Raw genomic sequence first — 22913 nt, forward strand, 5'->3', positions numbered from 1 at the left:
GTGACTGCCATCTTCCTTCTCCCCCTACCCTGCCCACTCCCTCCAGCTCCTCATCCTGAACCCCTTCTCCCCAGAATAACACCATCAGTGACCCAGTCCCTGAAAGCAAAACCTGAGAGAGCATGCTGGAGTTGGCTGCTTCACGTTCCACAGATTGCCAATACCTGACTCTCTCATCTCTGGCTGACTTTCATCCTCCTCATTCCCTGTGCCACTGTCTTGTTTCAGTCCTCTCTTAACCTCTACCTTCAATGATGGCAACAGCCTATGAAATGACCTCCCTGCCCAATTCTTGCCCCATCTCCACCCCACGGCTATAGGGTTTCTCCTACAGGCACCAGTTTTATTCATTTCTGCACAGAGTACAATATTTCTCCCTGAATCTGCTTCAACACAGTCTGAATTTTTCCCTGACTTGTTGGCTCTTGCCCCTTTCCATTCTCTTCTCCACAATGCTGTCAGCGATCCTCCTAAAACACAAGTCCTGTCGTGTCATATTCCTGCTTTCCTCCACCTTTCCACCACATCCACAATAAAAGCCCAATGAAGTCCTACGTGATCAGGCACAGTCTCTCTCCCCTCCTGGTCATTCCACATCGGTTACACTGGCTTCCCCGCTAGCCCTTAAACATATCATGCACATTCCTGCCACAGGGCCCTTGCACCTTCAGTTCCCTCTGCCCAAAACAGTCTTTTCACAGGTAGCTGTAAGGCTGAAGAATTCATAACAAATCATTCCGCTAAAATGTCCTGTCCTCAAAGGCTCCCATCTTCTCCATGTAAAATCACACTCTTCTCAGTTTACTCTCTACCCCTTGGCCCGCTTTTTCTTCCCAGACTCCTCATCCACTGACGCCTACATCTATTAGCTTTTGTCCATGTGTTCCCTATGAAACAAAAACTAGGAGAGAGAGGACTTTTGTGTCCATGTCCCCAGCACTTAGACAATGCCTAGCATATGGTTGGTACTCAAGTATTTGTTAAGTGGATGAATAAATGCCTAAAATCTATACATGGTTCTATAATGCCTTAAGGATAAGCCCCAAATTCCTTAGCCTCTCTCCTCTGTTTCTTTGGTGTCATCTCCCTTTACCCTCTGTTTCAGACCATACACTCACAGCTAAGGTAAAGAACCTGTTTTTTCCAGAAGCCTCTTGTTACTCAGTTTTAAGTCCCTAACACCCTCTTCACCTCTTTTCCCTTTTGTCTGGCCTAAACCCTATTGTGCTTCAAGACTCAGCTCAGGCTTAGCTCCTTGGAAGAGTCTTTCTCGGTGGCCTACACCCTCCTGCAGCGCTAGGTCTCTGGCAACCAGTTCAGTGCACGCCCACTGAGCTCACCACCTTCTATTTCAATGGGTTGTTAACTCCTCGGTCTTAGGCTACACCCAGCTGCTCGTGGGCAGTGCCTTCATCTCATTCATCTTTTTATTCCCGGGCTTCAGCAGGACACTCAGTGTCTCGTAGAGGCTCAATAAAATATATGAAGTGGAACAGTCATTTAAAAATAATATAGAGCTGGTAGTTACAAAAAGCCTTGGCCGTCTAAACAAATTAATATGCTACCGATGTAACTTACGAGTCTAAACAATCGACACTGTTGATGAGGTGAATCAATGAAATGAACATTTTGTAACAGTTTCTGTGAACCCATATAGAAGGGTCACAGATGATAAGAATAAGAAAAGAAATTATCAGCAAAATACTCAGTGAGGCTTTGCTGGGTGAGGGAAAAAACTGAGTTTTATAAGGTATTCTACACATTACTAACAGATTAAAGTTTAATTTTAAAAGTTTCTCTATGATTTATATAATATGCTCCAGAGTAAACGAAAAACTTTTATGTTAAAGACCAGTCTCCCAAAGGACTTATCTATTTAACATACAAATGGGAAAAAAAAATGAACTAAGATCAAAGATCTCGAACAACTCTCAAAAAAATTATAACAGAAACCTAACAACCCAGTAAGTTATTCTGTAACCTAAAACTCCAAGCACATGCCCCCGAGAAGGAAGAGCTGCCAAAGGGTGTCATTTGAACCAATCAATACATGTTAATAACCAGTATCCAAACACGACCCTGTAAACATGGTAACTAAAGCCTCTATATTGTTTTGACAAATAAAACAGAAATGTTGGTATCAATTAAAAATGACCAGGAATTGACTTCATTTTTTTATCTCAACACCCCCCGCCCCTTACCCACACTATCCTGAGTATGACATAATCACTGGATACAATTCTGTTCCTGAGGGTCTTTGGATAATAGCCATCCTTGATGGACAACATGCGGTGTTTAATCCTTACAATAATTCTACAGGGAAGTTACTATTATGGCTCTCTTTTGTTGTTGCTTAGATGAGGAAACGAGGCACTACAGAGGTCAGTGAGCTTGCTCCTGGTAACACCGATGCAAAGCCAGGAGTTTTTAGAGTCTGTACGCAGCAAAGCTCGCACTAATGAGAAGAAAATAACAACAACAAAACACCACAACCAGAACATTAATGCTGACAGCCAGTGGCATATTTCACTTGAAACTATCATAACAAATCTTTCCATAGCATGAAATTACAAAGACAGGAGCACCAGCCCCTGGCAGCCTGGGTCCATTTCGTCTCTGCTCCGTGACACATGGAATTACCATCTAGTGAGATCTCATGGGCAGCCTCGGGAGAGAAAGGCTTAAATAGCCTACGCCCAGGTCTACTGCACAGACTTACCTAAGCTCGACCGCGTGTTGGATCTTTCTATGATTGCATGCTTGCTGGGATTGTTTAACACTGAGCGCTTGGCGAGCGAGATGTCAGCCGTGACCCTCGTGATGGATATCCTGTTGGGGAAAAAGTAACAGAAGACCCTGAGGTTATTAGTTGAATACAAGGGGCCAGAAGTACATTCCTCAAACTCACCTAAGTTTGAAATAAATAGTGAACAGTATTTTCAAATGAAAAATATTAGGACACTGAAATCATTCATTTTTGCTTATCCCGCACCTCCTTACTTGGCATATATCGTTTGCTTACCAAGCACTAAGCATTGTAGCTGGATTATCTCAGTAAATTATCCCCAAAACTCTGGCAGAGAGGCTTCTTATAATCCTACTTTTGCTGATGAAGAAAAGGAGCCCAAGTAGGTTATTTATCCAAGGCTATAGATGTCTAAAAGGTGGAGCTGGGGCTTGAACCCAGACGCCCGAAAACCTGTATTCTTAGCCCCTGCACTGGAAGTGTGGTACTGTGACAGGCACAAAGAATGAGTAAGAACAAGACAAACATGGTCTTCCCTCAGAGAGAGAAGAGTCTAGTGGAAGAGATGGGCAATAAATAGAATTAACTGGTAAGATAACAAGCTCAAGACGGCTGTTGTGGAGAAGACAGGGTGTTGTGTCAGGTAGTAAGGAGTCAGGGGGGTCATTTTAGGTACGGCAGACATGAGAGCACCACAATTTGGAAGCTGGAAACCGTAAAATGACTTAGACCAGAGATAGCCAAATATCCAAGTAACAGGAAAAGCTGTGGGGTAAAACAGGCCTCACAATACCTTTGAAGACGGCAAAAGGGAGACCAAAAACAGGTTCGGCGAAAAGTGTTTCAGAGTTAGAGCCCTCCACCTCCCCTCTACTATATGAAGTTGGCAGGCGATGCTCCTTTCCAGGCTGATAGAAGATTGCGGGTTTATTCTCGACCATAACATGCAGGGCCTAGGACCAGGGGACCCTCGGCAGAGTGAGGACAGGGACACGAGACGGAAAAGAAAGGATTCTAAATGGTGAGCCCCCAGCCTCTTCCCCGTCTTAGAATTTTGACAGCCAGGCTTACGTCCTCCAGGGATCAGAATGGAAGCCCCTACCCTGGGACACCTGACTGCCAAAGGCAAAAAGACTCCAAAACAGTAACACCGGTGGTTTCCTAGGACGTGGTCCAGTGAGGCTGTCCTATAGGAAAGCACAAAGCTGACAAGCTCCACCTATAAGCGCAGCGTTTCCAAGCGGTTATGAGATGCCCCATTCTTAAATTAGAGCATCACCGTGTTCACTGAGCATCTCAGGAAAACCTCTGATGTGAGAGCCCAAAAATCAGAAGAGTCAACAAATCAATAATACGGCTCACTCCCGCACAACGTGGGGGTTAGAGGCACCGACGTCCTGTGTAGTCAAAAACCCACACAGAGCTTCTGGCTTATCTACAGTAGCTACTGCTGACTGGAAGCCCCGCCAATCACCTAAACAGCCTATTAACCCATGTCCTGTATGTTACATATATTATGTACTGTATTCTTACAATAATACCGAAGTTTCTCGTAATTTTTCCAGTATTTCTAGGTGGTTCACCGGCAAGACTTTTCAAATGGTCATAGTCCTCCCCCAAATTTTCTATCCTATTTATTGAAAAAAATCCTTCTAGAAAAGGAGCCGCACAGTTCAAAGCCCTGTTCAAGGGTCAGCTGTGTTCAAAGTTGAAAGCTAAGACATTATTATATCCGTGAAACCGTAACAAATTTCTATTTAGAAACTCAGAATGAGTTTTTGGGAATTAAAAAGGACAGTAGAAAGAAAAATTCAAAAGAAGAGAGCTGGGATATAGAGTTAAGAAACTCTAAAGGGTAAAACAAAAAGAGAGAAAGCAGAAGGAAAAGTATACTTCCAAATAACAAGAACTCCAAAAACAAAGAGAGTAAAGAAAAAACAAACAAACAAAAAAAACAAATAAACAAAAAAAGTCCAGAATTAAGAGTCTTTGATTTTCTGAATCGACAAAGTCCGGCACAGAGGTCAAGAGTTTTTGCCAGGACGTAGTCTTACAAATTTCATGACACAGGAGAAAAAACAAAAAGACAGGTCCCACGCCGAGGGTCAGAAATGGAAGTGTTCTGTACTTCTCAACATTGGAAGCCAGAAGAGAATGGGGCAGAAAGTTTCCAAAATCCTAAGGGGGAAGTTATTTCAGTCAGAACTTACAGCCATTTTAACTCTCAATGCAGTGGGAGGGTTGATGAAAGACACTTTTAGACATTCAGGGCCTCAAATAGTTACGTACTTTTCTAAGGGAAACTATGGAGGATGCCGTGAACGGAACTGATGGTAAAATCCTAGATCAACGGGTCTATGGAAAGGGGATCGGACCCCAGAGGAAGGCGAAAGGAATCCCCAGAATCATGGTGCAGTATGTCCCAGAATGACAAATGTGCACCCATCAAAGAGAGAAACCGTCCAGACCGGGGGTGGCCGGAACGCTCCCCAAGGTTCCAGAAGACAAAGGTGAGTGACGACAGGACGCGTGTCAGTATACCGTGAGGAGGTTCAGACAGCTGGGCAGTTCAGGGCTGAATTCGTGCCAAACACACAGGAAGTTAAACAAGCGGAAAAAGTCAGATGACCTCATGGAAGACACAGAAGACCAAGCCATGACAGTGGATAGCATGGCTCCCTTGAATATTAACCACAGAGTCATAGTACATACTAAGAAATGGAGCGGCTGAAATTAGGATGTAACTGTTGGGAGACTGGAGGCTGAGATGGGTACGGGATGGGAGAGACAGGAAGAGTATGCATAAGAGCTAACTATTCTGCGAGGTGGGAAGTCAACAGGTAAGGCCTAACACCGAAAACTCATGTCGCGAATCAAGATGTGCGTTAGAGGCAAGGAGTAAATAACCAAAGATACAGCTCAAACAGTTCAGAGCGCTTGCCGTCTGAAGAGCAGGGCATTTGGTAACGTGTGAGAAGGGACCCTGGCTTTTGCAAAGAAATCTGTTTATCTATATTCCTTAGAATTCATTCTTTCTGGGGTAGAGTTCCATGAATTCGGACCAATTCATAGAATTCTCTATCTGTAACCACAGTCATGGTAGAAAATAGTTGCATTCTCTCCCCCCTCCCCCCCGAATGCCCTTGGGCTGCCCCCTTTGTTGTCAGTCCTCCCCTCTTCCCTACCCCTGGCACCCACAGAGCTGCTTTTTGTCCCTTAAGCTTTCCCTTTTCCAGAATATTACTGCAGCCTTTTGAATGGAGCTGCTGTCACTTTTCATAATGGATTTGAGATTCATCCATATTGTTGTACAAACGTTTCCATGTCTTCTGATTGCTAGTGGGGCTGCTGCTTTTAAAAAATAAACATATGATTTTTGAGCTTTTTGTACTTGGATGAAAATTTTATTTAACACGTTAAAAGCAATAACCAGAAAAGAGACACTAAAACATCCATTTAAGTACAGTTTCATTATTATTTCAAAATGCACTGACAAGTGAAATCAGGCTTATAGGTGAAACGCCCAATGCTTGGTAATTAAGATGTTTTTCTTTAGGGGCGCCTGGGGGGCTCGGTTGGTTAAGCATCTGACTCTTGGTTTCTGCTCAGGTTGACATCTCAGAGTCCTGAGATCAAGCCCCATGTGGGGCCCCATGATCTGCACGGAGACCGCTTGGGTCTCTCTCCTTCCCTCTCCCTCTGCCCCCCGCACCCCCAAAATAAATAAATAAATATTTTAAAAAAATGTTTGTATTTATTTGGGGGTGGGCTTAGTCGCTAGGGTGGTACAGTCTGGTGGTACCACCAGCTTTAAAGGAGGTAACAGTATTGCCCTCACGTGGAACATCCGTACGACCACAGAGGGAGTCATTCATTCCACACAGATTTCTCGAGTGCCTACTAGGTGCCAGTCACTGGGGGTATTATTACAGAACTCAGATTCTTGTGGGAGAGAGGGAGAGTGGAAGGAAGCAGATAGATAGATATCTGAGGTCAGGTCGTAATAAACACCATTAAAAAATAATGCAGCGTACTGAGGACACAGAGGGAGTGCGGTGGAGGGTACATGTCTGGTGTTCAGGGAAGACCTTGCAGAAAAGTTGACCTTTGGTCAGAGGCGTGAAGGAAGTGAGGGAATGAGCCATACGGGCAGTGCTAGAGGGTGTTCCAGGCAGAGCTCACTAGAAGAGTGAGCGTCTCAGGTGCTGGGCGTTACACTGGTACAGCTAGTGGGGCCCACGTACTGCTGATGCCCCTTGGCTCTTGCTGGGAGGCAAGCTGCCCTGTGATGGGGACCATCCTGGGGAGACAATGGTGACCAGACAGACAAGACAGCAGCGTCACACAGTCAGCCCGTGGGGAACGGATTCAGCAGCAGGACAGGATTTTCTATAATAATACATCCTCCTCCCTCACACGCGTGGACCTTTCTGCACATGGTACTGCTTAGCTGGGAATGCACTGCCCTGCTTCTGGGGTTAGCTCCGAAGGTTGTGTGAAGCTGGGTCACTACTCCAACTCCTACAGTTATGCTTTCCGAATGGTCACTACTTGGGGTTCCGCCAAAAAGGAGACCCTGAAAATCCTCAGGGTGAAACTCTGAGGACAATTCAGTTTAGAGCAGTGGTTCTTAACCCTCATGGTGTATCAAGATTGCCAGATAAGCTCTTACAGGGACAGGTGGTCCTACCTTCGAGATCTGGCTTCAGCTGCCCACAGGTGGAACACAAGCCCTTGTGGTTGGGTTGCTGTTTTATTTTTAAAGTGCAGGTGATTCTAATATGCAGCCAGGCTAGATAACCAGCAGTTTAGAAGAAGTTGTCTCACTTCTAAGCAAATTACACGATGGAATAAAGCGATATAATGTTGCCCAGGATTATTGATTTCCAGTAAGATTCCCTTGCGGAAGATTCAACTGTGTACCTAGGCCTACAGTGCCGTTCCCATTCCAGACACTTGAGTGCAGACAGCTGACATTTTCAAAGTCGCTGGGGATGAAAACCAAATTCGTCACTGGTGATAGCTTTCCTTCGTGTCCTCAATTTCCTTGTTAATTTACCTGTCAGTGTCCTACAAGGTGAATCGGAAGACTGCTCTGTTTACATGACACAGTGGGTTAGGATAGATCTGATTTTATTTATTTTTAAAGATTTTATTTACTTATTTGACAGAGATAGAGACAGCCAGCAAGAGAGGGAACACAAGCAGGGGGAGTGGGAGAGGAAGAAGCAGGCTCATAGCGGAGGAGCCTGACGTGGGGCTCGATCCCATAACGCTGGGATCACACCCTGAGCCGAAGGCAGACGTGTAACCGCTGTGCCACCGAGGCGCCCCGGGATAGATCTGATTTTAAACGGGCTACTCCACTGCACACAACAGAGACAGGATAATGATTTATCATCTAGTCTTTGGCCTGACACACTTAACGCTATTGAACAGTCAGGATCACGGTTCTGACAACTCTCCAGGGCTTCAACAAATGAACTTAACTAGGTTTAAGAACAGAAAAGAGTTCCTATCAAGAATCGTTTCATCGCCAACACTTCCTTTCATTTTTTCTTCCCCTTGGGCTTCCAATTTTTAAAAATAAATTTAGTTTATTTAATAGATAATGAAAGAGTAATTCATTTTTCCCTTTTAAAATTACATGTATGTAGAAGTACCTATACTTTTGATCAGTTTCCTCCCCCTACTGCTGCCAAAAGCAAAGACATTTAATGATTTAGGTACTCTGGAGGTCTTGCCATGGGTTAAAAAATTTTTGCATGGATTTTTTAAGTCTATCTTATGGACCCTATTAATTCCTTTGAGGATCTTTAACTGGTGATCCCAAGCCTAGAATGCTGAACTTGAGCTCTATGAGTCAAATGAGCCAAGGCAGGTCCATTAATAAAGCCATGTGGAAATTACTTCCGGCCAGAAAGAGCAGCCTGACAACATTCAGATATTTTGTTCATTTGTTTCTTAAATGAAATCAATCTGGACAGGCTAATACTTTAGAACACGGGTCCAAGATATGCCCTATGGCCAGAATCTGCCTTCCATATTCAGAACTTCCTCCGTTTAAACAGTAAGGAAATGCCATCTCATTTCTCCATCTTTGGCATTTTGGAAAGGGCAGTGGGTTAACTCAGGGAAAGCAGTGTTTGTCTAGCAATTTTCTGGGTGCACATGCTCAAGGAGACAACCCCAGATTAGGATAAATGACAGAGCCAAGCGTAAAGAACTGAAAGATAATTGAGCTTGATCAGGGCTATGCCTTTTTTACTTGGCCAGTGCCAGAGAGCCTTGGACCAAGCCGAACGCCGTGTTTTCCTGGCACAAACGAAAAAATACTTCAGAAAGTTATGGAAAAAAAACAAATTAGCAACATGTGATTAGGTGGACCTTGATTATAAAGTCTTTTTTATACCTGGAAACATAGTATCTGCTTTCCTTTTCTGTCTCTTTTAGTCCTTTGCTTGTCCTGCTGTGGGTTTCCCTGTGAGTCCCTGCCTCCCCTGCTGAAAGTGGGTACAAATGACGAACGGCTGTAGGAGCAGGTGCGGTCAAGGAAGAAAGCAGTATACTAAGAAATGTAAAAGACACTGAAACGCACAGATGGTAGCTGTGACACTTGTATTGTTAGGATGTAAGCAGCACAGGGATGTAGAGCAGAGGCACCAAATCTGTCTTGTTAAAAATACAGACATACACGGCCGCCTGAGTGGCTCAGCGGGTTAAGCGTCTGCCTTTGGCTCAGGTCATGATCTCGGGGCCCTGCGATGGAGGCCTTGCCTTGGGCTCCCCGCCCAGTGGGGAGCCTGCCTGTGCCTCTCCTTCCCCTCTATGCCTCCCCCTGCTCGTGTGCGCACTCTCTCTCAAATAAATATAATCTTTAAAAAAAAATACAGAAATATAAACTACCCTGTATGTTCCCAGGTCCCCTAAAATCTACTCTTTGTTTAAATTTCAAAGTTTCCATTTCAGACTCCTATGATAGCTTTGATGCTTCAGGAACTGGCTTAACTTTGACCACAGTGTCCCCGGATTCTTTGACTCAAGGCTTCCTTCCAATCAGCTAGAAGCAGGCTCCGTGAAGCCCAGGCCCTTGTCTGACTCTGTTCCTCACAATGCCCGGCACACAGACGACGCTCAGTAAAATCTGTGGAGGCAAGCGGAGGGGGGAGGGGAAGAGAGGAAAAGGATTCCGTCCAAGCAGATTAACATGGCACACTAGATTCCGCCCTGACTCTGTCACCAGCGGCTCCTCGTCCAGAGAGGTGACTTGAAGACCTCCAAGGAACCTGTCCTCTGCATGACGCTGTGTCACACCCTGATTCCTTCACCCACTTAACACCCTCTGCTGGACAGGCCTTTCTCTTTCTAATTCGAGTGGTGAAATCTTAGCTACCGTTTAAAAGCCTTTCCTAGATGTTGACACTCCTGTCAGTGTCAGTCCCTCCTCCCCTTATGCCCGTGTACGTCAGACACGCAGGTGCTGAGCTGCCTGCTCTTTTACTCTGGAGTTTACTGCTCGAGGCTTCCATTTATGGTTGACACCTGCCATCCACAAAGACAGTGAGTGGCTTCCCCAGCTCTGCATTTCTTTAGCAGGGCATACACGGGAGACATTCATTCAACACTCACCCACGTGTTGTTCACACTGAGCACAGTTCCAGGCATTGAGAACGCAATGGTTTGCAGAATAGATTGGAAAAAAACAAAAACCAAAGCAAAAAACCTGCCCTCTTGGAGTTTATATTCTAACTGTGGGAGAATGACAACACACAAAATTAATAAATTAAATATATAAAAGAGTTAGGGAAAAAGTCAAGGAAGAGAGAGAGAGAGAGAGAGTATTTATGTGTGTATAGTGTGCATATACCAAGGACAGTATCTGAGGGGAGCATCTTCCTAGTGCAGGGAACTGCATGTGCAAAGGCCCTGAGGCGGGCATGTATCTGGCTGTCTGAACAACATGGAAGTCAGTGTGGCAGGAGCAGAATGAGCAAGTGGGAGAGTGTAAGGGATGAAGTCAAAAGTAAGGAGAGGGGCGGGAGTGTGGATGGTCAGACTGGAAATGGTCTTAAAGGCCGCTCTAGGGACTTCAAGTTTTACACTGAGTAAAAGAGAAGTCACTGGATGGATCTGAACAAAGCAGGGATGAGATCCACTCGCAGTTTAAGAGAGTTGTCCAGGCTGCTGAATTGAGAAGAGACGTCAAGGAAGCAATGACAGAAGCAAAGATACAAGTTAGGAGGCTATCCATGATGCTACTCCAGGGAAGAGGCGCCGGTGTCTTCGGCCAAAAGGAAAGCAGAAGATGTGTGAGAAGTGGTTTGATTCTCGACATGTTTTGAAGATACCACAGCATTTGGATGTGGGATATAAGAAAAAAAAGAACAGTCAAGAATGACTCAGTGATTTGGAGTGGATGGGTCTTAGGTCCAGAAGACGAAGCACGTGTACTTGAGGCACGGACTACTAGGAGAGGAGCAGGGTTTGGGGGGAGCTGGGAGGGCCAGTCTGAGAAGTCCACTCAACATCTCAGTGGTGGTCCTGAATAGGCAGTTGGATATATGAATCTGGAATTCAGAGGACAGACCAGCGAAGGCATGCTGTTTACAAGTCAAACATCAAACGAAATCACTTATAGAATGAATGTAACTAGAAGAGAGAAGACCAAAGGACTTAGCCTTGGGCGCTCCAAGATGTCTAGTCGATGAGGAAGAACCAGCCAAAGAGAAAAAGGAGACAAAGGAAGATAAAAGAAAAACCAGGAAAGTGTGCTTGCTCTGAGCAAGCACAGAAAGTATTTAAAAGAGGATGGAGCACTGCAACGTGTCAAGTAAGAGGAGCACTGAGGATTCAGCCCTGGATTTAGCAATGTGAAGGTCACTGATGATCGGACATGACTAGTTTTGGTTGAGTGAGGGATGCGTAACCAGAGTACTTTCAGTATAAGTGGAGAACAAGTATGTACTACGTGTTGAAGGAGTTTTGCTGTAAAGAAAAGGAGAAAAGTGGCATAGTTAGAGGGGAATATGGTTCAAACTTTCATCGAAGGGAGAAATAACTACATTTTTAGATGCTGATGGAGTTTCCGTTAGAATGAGAAGTAGTGATGAGAAAGGAAAGGATTCTGCAGCTGTGTGGGGATGGGGGATGGGATCTAGTGCCCAAGTGAGTGGGCTGGCCATTGCTAGGAACTCAGTGAAAGGAAAAAAAGCAGAGCATTCAGGCAAACACGCAAGTTGCGCTCGGTGTGGTGGTGGAAACTCTCAGAAGTTCTCCTCTGTTTCCTTGCCTCTATCATCTCAGTGAAGGAGGAAGCAAGTTCATTGGGGAGAGAGATGAGAAGGGGTTTGGGGAGCTGGTGAGAGAGGAGATGGTACAGAAGTCTTGAAGAGTTAGAAAAGTGAATAGAAGAGGGATATTGAGTATTATTTCTGGGGAGCCTTAAGAGCCAGTTGATCATGAATTTAGGGTGATACAGATCAACAGGGATGTGGCCAAGTTCAGCTTACAGATGCAGGTGCAGGAACAGACAGCTGGCTTATCCAGGGCTGACGATGTGCTGAGTAAATATGACAAATATTTACTGAATCTGACACTGAACTGGATGAAACTCATTGCCCATCGCCATATAGACATCAGAGGGTAGTTTTCTCTTATGATCACATGCTTTGTCCCACCCCGGTTTTGTCATCCTCAAGGAGAAATCCACAAAATCCAGGATTCTGAAGTACTCACCGCCCTTCAAATCTGTGTTTTAAAAAATCAAACAATGCTTTTTGCATCATGTCCGTGACCTGCAATTGAGCAAGCAATAAATTAGGATACAATAAAAATATTACTAATTACGACAAAACAATTTTATTCCCAAGACTGCTTAAAGATGGAGGCTTCCCATTTGGAAAGAGTAGCATGTGTGAGATTGCCACATTTTCTGGTTGCTGAATTCTGATACAATGACTGTTAAAAAGGCAAAGCTCCCCAAATTTATCCTGATGTTTTAGTGACAACACATGACGTCTCAAGTGGTTTCAGGCGCTCTGCACTTGATACTGTTTCCCCAGACTGAGTAAACTGAAGCTAGCAAAGCCTCCAGAGCAACAGCCATAAAAATGAAACAGAACAAATCAGGAAGCAATATATAACATAATAAAAAAAAAATAAAGCTACCTAGAAAATTGCAGGGAAAAAAAAGGAAGCAATATATACCACAGCTTGGAAAACAACATGCTTTGCTGCTGCAAGCTCTTTAAGCTCTAAAATCAAGAGGGAGGTGGAGTCCCAAAGCAGTTCAGCCTGTGAAGGTCAAGTGTAGTGTGCTTGAGGGCAGCCACCTACCTCGTACCCCTTCAGAGAAGGGCCCACCAAGACCACTGGTCGCATAGAAGGTACCACGTCATAAGGAGGAGTGTGCTCTGTCTGCAGAGAGAGAGGAGAGGACTTCAGATGCTTAACAGGTGGGGGAACCTGAAATAGCCTAAGTATAAATTATTCTTTCTGAACTGTGTAATAGGAGGCACCGGCTTTCCAGAACTTTCTTTTTTTTTTTACTTGCCCCTTTCCTCAAGAAACCGAATCAAAGCTTGGTGGGCTTATTTTCCTAAAGTTCTCAAGTTACTGAATTGTCTATGGTTTTCTTGCTCTCCTCAAGAAAGACCACTGACATATTAGTCCCTAAAGCAGGAAGTGCTGCCTTTTGAAAAACTAGTTGGAAGGACAGAAAACATGCCTCATGCAGAGTGGGTGCTTTAGGCTTGCCGGGGAGTTAATACTGCTTTTCAAATGCATTTGAGAGTTTTCTGAAGGCTTGACCGATCAGGCTTAATGTGGTTAATTACGGAGAAAAGAAAGGTCTTCCTAGGTTTGCATCTGAGATGTTTGTCTTACCTGGACAAACCTAACTCCCAAACATTCCAAGGTTCATTACCAAATACTTGAAAATCCCTGCTTTACTGTGAGAGTTGAAGTTTACAAGGCATGCTTGTCCCAGCAAGCAGTAATCAGGATCATGATCACAGGTTAGTGATGAATGGTTTGGATTTCTGATTTCTAGATGTTGGAACTTGAAAACTTTAAATGTAAGGTGTGTGTGTGTCTTGGAAGGAAGGCGGCTAACGTGGGATAACATACTCAAGCATGCTGCAGGGGCCTCAAAAGCTTGGTTATCAACTTGCACATCTAATATGCTTTTCAAGAGTGGTTTAGGTATTGTCTCTGTTATAGAACTAATTCATGCCTTTCCAGGATAACTTCTTTTTTGGAAGAGCAGGGGGAGGAGCTAAATTCTGGAGCAATTTCTAAGACTTTGCAAAATTTTCAGCCTTGCTGCTTCACATAAAATGACCAAAATAAAAATTTTCCAAAAAAATACCCCTCAGGTAACAGCTAATCGGTCTGAGTACATTAAAACTGGCTATTTCTGGCCGGCAGAAAATGCTACATGGACCCAAAATGATTTTTTTTTTTAATGCAGAATAGAGAGATAAGGCCTTAAAACAAGGGGGTAAGCAAATCGCTGTCATCTGAATCTTTCTGCATTCAGGAGTGTCTAAAAAAATATATTTTCAGAATCACAGAGACAAAAAAAAGGTTTTTTTTAAACTATTTTAAGAATTTGAAAAACTAACATGTGAATGTAATTTCTGCATCAGCCTGTTGCCTGAGAACATTTCATTGTTGCTTCAAATTGCCCATTACAGGGGCACCTGGCTGGCTCCGTGGGTTGAGCATCTGACTCTAGGTTTCAGCTCAGGTCATGATCTCAAGGGTTGTGAGTTCAAGCCTTGCGTGGGGCTCCGTGCTCAGTATAAATCCGGCTGAGATTCTCTCTCCCTCTGCCCCCTCTCCCCCCTTATGCTCTCTCTCTCTCAAATAAATGAATCTTTTTAAATGAATCTTTTAAAAAAAAATCGTCCATTACACACTTTCTGACTTTGATAGAATTTAACTTGCTTCCGGTGGGGGGGGGGGTGTGGAGTTAAAAAGCATTTCAGTTTCAACAACTTCCATCTGAGATTTCATCCAGGGCAGCAGACAAATAATATTTCCAGGGGGTGAAAATAATGCTGTGACTGCGCTATCAAATTTTAGTCCTTCAGTTTTACCCAGTGTTCAAAATTAATTTTAATAGACACAAGAAAGGTAGAATACATTTTCAAACAGGGAAAAAAAAAAAACAAGACAAACATAATACAATAACAGCACAAAGGCCACAAGCACCACTCTAAAAGCAACCTAAAACATGGAAAACAGTCTCATCCGTGAATCTCAGGTTGTCTCTTTGTTTTTGAGCTCTACATTCAAGGTCACCACATAATCAATAACAGAAGAATGAATACCAGTGCCGAAGGCATCATAAGCATATTTGTCATGACATCGATACCACCTGGGATCTTACTGACAATGTCTAGAAGCCAAGTCCTTAGAGCTATTCAGTAGAAGAATACCTTTTCCATTGTTGGAATTAAGAATATAAATTGCACAGCTACCAAGAATTTTTATTTCGAGTCTGTAAGTATTACGTGGCCCCGTATTTTAGAGGTCTTTGGTTCCTTCGATCTCTGGCTGCCAGCTAGCGAAGCATTACCCATGCTGGCCATCAATCAGCTTCTCATTCAATAGCGTAGCTACAGAAATTACCTTATTTGATGGAATATTGGTACTTTACGCCCTATGGATACCGACACCATCATTTTTATCTACTCTTTCGCGCTAGCCTTATTGTGTTCCAATTCTTTAGCTGAAAAATTGTAATAAACATTTTTAAAGGTTGGGAATTTAAGAGTAAGCAAACTTCCAAAAAACATGGTTTTAGTTCATGTCGTCGCTCTGGGAAATCCAGAGCATCTGAGTGATGATTTTGTAGGCATCGGCGCTATAAACTCAGTAGCTTGGCTGCAAGGTTTCGCTGCGCCGAGAAGATAGGACCAGAGAGAGGGGCCCACGGGTGCGGGTGTGCCTCAAGCTGGGGCTGTCTGTGTTAACACAAAAAAATCCAGGTCTTAATTTTTGGAGCACCGAGGTCTTGCATTATAAAAGTAACCATCATTCGTTTAAAAAACAAAAAACAAACTTCCCAGTTCAGTCTCTGACACCTCGTGGATCATTTTAGAGTTCCTCCATGTGGCAAAATGCTTGTGTGCAGGGGAAGAGAGCCAAGGACACGGAGTTTGGGGCACAGGAGGCTTTCCTCCACACCGTGTCACGGTGTCCCCATGGTTGTGTGGGGACACGGCGACAGGAGGAAGTCGGATTCCAAGACAGCACAGCTGGTGCAAAAAAGAAAGGAAGGAATGGAGATGGTGTGTGGGGGGAGGGCGAGGGGGGATGTCCTTCAAAAATAATGCTTTCAAGCTACAAAATGTGGGAAAGGAAACAGACTTGGTCTGGGGTCAGGCGAGCTCAGGAATACCCTTGGTGTCCAGTCAGGGGACGGGGAGCATCACTGTGTGGCACCTTGGCTGGCCAGTGGCAAAGGCTCTACGCGCGGCCACCGCCCCGTTATCCGACAGGTGAGATCCTGCAACCTGACTGTGATGGAGGAGGCAAGAACACCGGGAGAGTATTTAGAGATGACAATAGGAAAAACTCACAGTAAACCGCCAAAACAAGCCTGCAGTTTTCCACTGGTCTTGTTCATCTGCAGATTTTGCACCTAGTGGATTAGAAGTTTAAATACTGACTAAATTAAAAATTGAATACTTTTCTTTTTTTTTTTAGTACAAGCTATGTATCTGGATATCATAAATCAGAATCGAATAAGGGTTTTAATATGCTTGACAGAAGTTAAATTTCCGGAAAAAAGAAAGAGACAAAGACAGACAGAATAAGCATGCACAATAGAGGTGCATCATACGAGGCTGTCAGTGTTCGACATCTGGGGATGTTTAAACGAAGTCCCTCGGTGGTAGATATTATTCCATCAAAAAGGATAAGTACTGTAATAGTGCTTTAACAGGTCACTCACTGAATTTAGTCGGTTTGAAATGCACGGACTCAATTAGCTGTTTGATAGGTTCTTTTCTTAGGACAGAACTGACTGCGTTTCCTAGAACTGCGGGATTGAATGCTAATGATGCCAGTGGCAGGATACACACAGCTTATGTCAACGTCAACTTACCGATTTCTGCTTCTGCTTAGCTACAGCAGCATGGAAAAGAAACAAAGAATAACACAGCATGCACGTTATTGGCTTATCCAAGGACGCAGACAGTCAACAGGACTAGAAATGTGGCGCAGTGCAGTTGAGCAGGTGACAGATGGGAGCTTGGAAGTTAATGTTACCTTCTTAAAGAAGGGCATTCTTTTCTCTTTGGAGTGGGGTGACGTTACACTGTTTGCACTGGGTTTAGGGGAGCGGTGGTTGGCTGGAATATCATTTTCTTCTGCATCTAAGCCAGTGGCATCTATGTCTATAGCTATATACAGACAAACAATTCAAAAATCATCAGGTAGACAGGAGAGGAAAAACAGGTTATAAAAAAAAAATAAAATGAAAGCAAACAAAACGAACCACAGTAAAAGATCTATCATGAGTGCTCAGCGTAGTCAACAAATTTAAAGGTAAGGCACGTTACGAATGCAATGCAATCAAACCTAACAAAACCGAAAAGATCCCCTCGTGATACCTGTTCGCCTGAACATGTGAGTTTTAGGCTAGATCTCTTGAATAACATTTTTAGAGCAACATTTTTAATTTGGAGTTTCAAATACAGTACTGACAGTTTTCCACGTCGACTGTATTAAGTATGGCACAGAACATACGGCTTCACGTCTTATAGTATCTTCAGTCAGCTTTTCGGTAATAAGCAACTACACTGGAAACCCTCATCACAATGTGCCTCAGAGTCCTTCTTTTGCTTGGTTTTGTGTGGGGAAAAAAAAGGGGGCCATGTGGAAAGTGTCACTAAAAATGCAGTAGGCATCTGAGGGAAAGCGAGAATAGAAAAATCCCCAATTCAGGCAACACAAAGGAGTCCTACACGAGGCAAATGATACAGGGATGCTTCCTGGATGGGCAGGATCAAAACGATTTCTAGATGCTATGGACCCCCTCGGGCAGGCTGACTGAAAGCTAGTTATAAAACGCTGGACCCCACGATCTCCAAATGAAAGGAGTCAAATAAAATGACATAATAAGGGGACTGCCGCTGATGGATAGGAAGCCCTTATAGAAATGCATTAAACACGAGAGAGTAGAAAGGCATGAAGACCCCCAGAAAACATGGCATGGGTCTCCCCGTCTGGAGAACGAGAGGGTTAGGTCTGTGGTTTGACATGATTTCACTTTTAAACTCTTTTGCCTTGAAAACTGCAGCGATTAACGATTAAGTGTTAAGGGCGAGGGGGAAGACCCGTAATCTCATTTTGAGGTTTATAATAAAAATGCTTCCACCTGCAGTTCCTACAGAGTTTTATCTGCTACGGAATCAGAGCTGGAAAGTATTTTGAAGATCACTTTCAACCCTCTTGTTTTTAAGATCGAAATGATAATTCAAGGGTTTAAGGGACTCGTTCTTGGCAGAAAAAACTCCGCAGAGCCAGGACTCAGAAGCTGGGCTCCGCATCTGCGAGCCCCCACCCCATCCCTGCACCTGCAGGTGAGCACTCCCCCTCCAGGCGCCCTTCCTCCCCCAGCCCCTTGTGCTTGCCAAGGCGGGGTGGCGTCCTCACTGCCAGGATTCAGGAAGGGACCGTAGACTGGAGCCCAGGAGAAAATGATGCTATGGTTTAGTGGAGGTCACGGAAAAGAAAATCTACTCAATCTAACAAAAACCACAGTACATTCAGATCAGGAGCAAATTACCATCTGGAAATAACCGCTTGGTGTCGCAAAGCAGCTCCCATGCCTGCGACCCACAAGGAACACACCGGGTTCACACTCGGGCGTCCGCTGCTAACCTCTTCGATACGATGGCAGATCACCTGACAGCCATCACATTATTTTTCAATTTTGAGGTTATTATGCGTATGAGGTGACTCAACCTTTTGAAAACTAAGATCTCTGGCTTAATTGTTCCTTTGATTCATCTGAGGTCGAAGATGTGTGATGGAGTGATTCCCCGGCACTGTTTGCACAACGTTGCACGTACCAACGACTGCTTGCAGAAAGAGCGCGCAGGATTCTCTCTCCAGTGAAAGTACTAACAGACTGAGTTAATTCCAGCTATTTAGTTAGACTTACCTAGTAAATAAGTCTTTCTCTTTGCATCACCCACACACATCGATGCACTGAAAGGTTCACCATACAGTGTGGAGCAGAAACACAAGAAATCAATGCTGACTTTTATCCAACCCTATGATGCTCTTCCTGTTGAACCCTAACCTAGGAAGCATGTTGTGAGTGTCTTCCTGGTTACGACAGAGAGGATCTGGGCCAGTGTTTCACTATCTCTGAGACAGACTTACACCAACATCAGGTAAGTTTCCCTTCTGGTAAATTCCCATCTCCTTTTCCCTTTCTCATCTTTTCCTGGGCTTATAGAGGCCACCTTCCAGGGACAGTTCTTTCCGAGAGCGTTTCTGAAACTGAGGACACCTACACCCATGTCCCGAGTTGACAGGACACTGGCAAAGTTCATGCGTTAGATTTTACAGTTTGGCCCTTCGATCTGGTCTGCTGTGATCAGTGGGTGGATTTTTTAAAAAAAATTTTTATAGTAAGAGTGGAAATGCATAAAAAGTTTAGCTGTAATAGTGCCCAGATGTTTGGCGACCCACACATAGCCTTGGAGCCTCAGTCAGGTTTGAAATTTACCTATATTTGGACACAGGGGCTCAAAATCCCAAATTGAGAACTCTCCAATTTATTAGTTCTGACTTTTGGTTAACTTAAATTTAAAAGCACCTGGGTTTGTTCCAAAACACAGAGAATTCTAAAACATTTGGCCACTTTCAAAGCACATTAAAGAAATTTACTAAGACAGTTAAGAAGCATGTTCAACTCTTTTCATAGCTCCATATACTTTATTAGACTCAGATGGTTACCCCTTTTTTGTTTCATACTTGTATCTGCAGACCTTGGCAAACATTAGTATTTACTTGGGAAAAACTACTTCCATAAATATGAAAATAGTTTCTTTTATTGGTCCTCAATAGAATCTTTTTTTTGGTTTTTTTTTTTTTTTTTGGTGGAGAGCCTTGACAACATTTTTTGAAATCTGAATTGTAACTTCATCTTAGACATTTGGGTCCAGCTGAGTGGCACGCTGGGGTGATCCGTGTGGGCACGCACACGTAGGTATGGCGTATGTGCTATGTAACTGGCTATCACCCCATTACCCAGATGAGAAGTGGAAATTTTTCCTTTTCCACATTCTTGAGAAACTCCAAGTATATTTACTTTAGGCAAATGGTTGTATCCTTTGGTTTAGCAAAGGGTGAGGTGAATCGTAGACAGGGCCTCTGGGAGATACAGGTCAAGGTTCCAACTATAGGCCAACCCCCAGGGAGTTGGTTAGGCAGTTTACCCTGGAGGTGGGGTGGGGGGATCTTTTCTGTAGAAATTCCCTGAAATTTTCTTTTAGAAGCTGTGGGATTGATATGAAAATTATAGCAGGTCCCTTAGGCACCGACTATAAATTCAAGCTTGGCAAATGTCTCCAGTCCATTAAGCCACGAGTGTTTTCTGTTCTCTGTATTCAGAAACATTATGCCGATGTCCTGTGTCTGTATAAAACTTGCATCAAGTTTTAAATCATCTTTGCTTTATTGTAGTAAATTAAACTTTCGTTTTAGTAGTGACAAACACCTGTCTACAAAAGTGGAATGTTATTTTACAAACACACTCACTTATTCTTCGAAATGCCCATGGCCTGTTCTTATATTTCCAAAACCGTGAGAAGGCTAGAGTATGGTTTAAGGAAACGGAAGAATTTTCCTGGTCTCCAGGGGTGGCGCTGACCTCTGACCTCTGCGGATGGGGCTGCAGTTGTATTCACTATATGATGTAACATTTCCCCATTTCAGGAGCTTGGTGACAGTCCTCTGGAGTCTCGGAGATAGGTTTTAAGATCTATACAAAGGGTACAGCTTTCTGTCATCATCTCTAATTTTACATGTTTGAGAAGGAGCGGAGCTAAGCCTCTTTGCCCTGTGCCTTCAGTAAACAACCCCTCCACCGGTGGAGGGAAGATACAAGCCTCACATCATCCCTAAAAAGGTTTCAATTTTCATTTCAAACTTACTGTTTTACTTGATTTTGGGCAACTCGGAATTACTGCACGTTGTACGTACCTGGTATTTGAAATCAATATGCATCCTAAAACGATTTCTTATTTAAGTGCTCAGATTTTGCCCTTAAAAGGTTCTATCATTTTTATGAAGAAGGCTTTGGTTGGTCTCCAAAAGGCACCACCACTCAGGAACGAGGCGTGATCAGGAGTAAGAGGGGAATCCTGATTGTAAGACACGCCAGTCACAGTGCAGTCACTTCCCTAACTTGTCCATTGATGTACACACTTCCCACTTCCAGTTTCCTCGAAATCACACAAGGAATCATTTCGCTCAAAATACTGCGCTTGGTGAGTCCTTGCAATCTTACTCTGACTCAACTGCATCTCTTAGCAAACAAAGATTCTGATGATATGGGCTTTTTGCAATGCTACCAATTAGTCTCCAATGTATATACAACTCCAAGTTCTACCCAGAACGGTAGAGTTGCCAGATTTAACAAAGAAAACTACAGTCAAATTTCAATTTCAGACAATTTTTTTTTTGTTACTGTAAGTATTTCTCTTACAATACTTACATGAAAGAAATTATTCATTCATCTGAAATTCAAATTTAATGTGGTACCCTTCTCCACTGCCTTGGAAAGAAAACAGAAGCTACTCTTCCTACAAGTATTTCTGACTTTTTGCAATATTTCTACTCATCTCCTACATCTTTCACAGAGCCTTTGGGGTAAAACTCACGTGAGGTCCACCACTCCATCACCACTTTATTCTCCTTTCCTTGCCTTTTGAAAGCTTTTACTCTTCTTCTTCCTTTATTGAACATTGAGGCCAAGAACACACATGCACTGTGGCTGGTGGTGGGCATTCACCCATTTCCTGCCCATGACGATGTGCTGGGCACCACGGTGGGGGGTGTGTAGGGAGAAAAAAATTAAATACATTCATCACTTTGGTCCTCTAAACAACTTACAGTGAGCACATGGACAAATTTCCTTTTTTCAAAGCCCTGAAGAAAATTTCCCCATATTATTTCTTACTCCATGTATGCATTCTGATTTCTGATCGCTTTCAGCCCTCCCCGGGTTCACACAGGGACTCTGCATGTAGAGTCACACAGCTAGGGGAGATCGAGGAAAGCGTGAAATGCAGAATGTACCGAGCTGCACTCGTTGCCTACTTACCGGATGACGGTGGTGTAGATTTTCTGGAACTAGGTACTATGTCACCCAAACTGGATGATGAATTTCCTCCTGATTTACTGGAGTAAAGCAAAAATGTATATTACACCTGACACTTATTTCAGATATTACAACATTTGTATTGCTCAATAAACATGATTAGTCATTGTGTTTCTACTGAACTTTAAATCTGTCTTTCCTACAAGGAGGCAAATAGTAATTTCCCAGGGGAGATGCCCGGAGTGCTTGAAACAGCCATGTAATCGTCTTGGTTTCAAATTCCAGGTTTAATTTTAAAAGGCCCTGAGAGACTGGAAGAGAATAGGGTAATTTCTGCAGCCCTCAAATTCCCCGCCAGCAATCACAGAGAGAGAGCAGCAGAGCTTTCCTTTGCTTCTTAGGTTGGAGACCCTCTGAAGCAGTGAACAGAACTTTAAGGTTAACACCAAGACTTTTGGTTTTCTTCTCGTTTGGTTCGCTTCGTTGGCTTGGCTTGGTTACTCTTAGTGCATTAAGACAGAGTACTCAAGCCTTCCTGAGCAACCTATAAAAGAAAAACACTGCAATACCGAACTTGCTAACCTTTGCGAGACACACAAAGGAACAGGACAAACAGGGGTGGCACCATTTAACCCTCCGATAGCAGTCAGCATTTGGAACGTGTCTCACGCGTGACTAACGCCGAGGATTCGACCTGGGTTCACGGAGGCACGAATTGAAGAGCATGTACCGTGGAACCATCACATTCTAAAATTCGATACGTGATATGCCAGTGTCTTAGAAACTTTAGACTTAACATCGGAACGAGAGCATTTA

General features: G+C 43.7%; 1 protein-coding gene across 5 annotated transcripts in view; it reads right to left on the reverse strand.

Moving 5' to 3' along the window:
• The window catches only part of CACNB2 (calcium voltage-gated channel auxiliary subunit beta 2), a 367594-nt gene that overhangs the window by 14016 nt on the left and 330665 nt on the right, over positions 1-22913 (reverse strand). For 4 of the 5 annotated variants that reach the window (XM_057304580.1, XM_057304581.1, XM_057304583.1 and 1 more), the window contains 5 exons: positions 22101-22177; positions 17027-17160; positions 13082-13162; positions 12482-12540; positions 2720-2829 (listed from right to left, as the gene is read on the reverse strand). In XM_057304580.1, coding sequence (XP_057160563.1) covers positions 2720-2829; positions 12482-12540; positions 13082-13162; positions 17027-17160; positions 22101-22177 — 461 coding nt within the window. Of the gene's footprint in view, positions 1-2719; positions 2830-12481; positions 12541-13081; positions 13163-16335; positions 16398-17026; positions 17161-22100; positions 22178-22913 lie in introns of all 5 variants that reach the window. The other variant, XM_057304584.1, reaches the window with a different exon arrangement.

The sequence above is a fragment of the Ursus arctos genome, unplaced genomic scaffold (assembly GCF_023065955.2).
Source record: "Ursus arctos isolate Adak ecotype North America unplaced genomic scaffold, UrsArc2.0 scaffold_30, whole genome shotgun sequence".
Classification (NCBI taxonomy): Eukaryota; Metazoa; Chordata; class Mammalia; order Carnivora; family Ursidae; genus Ursus; species Ursus arctos.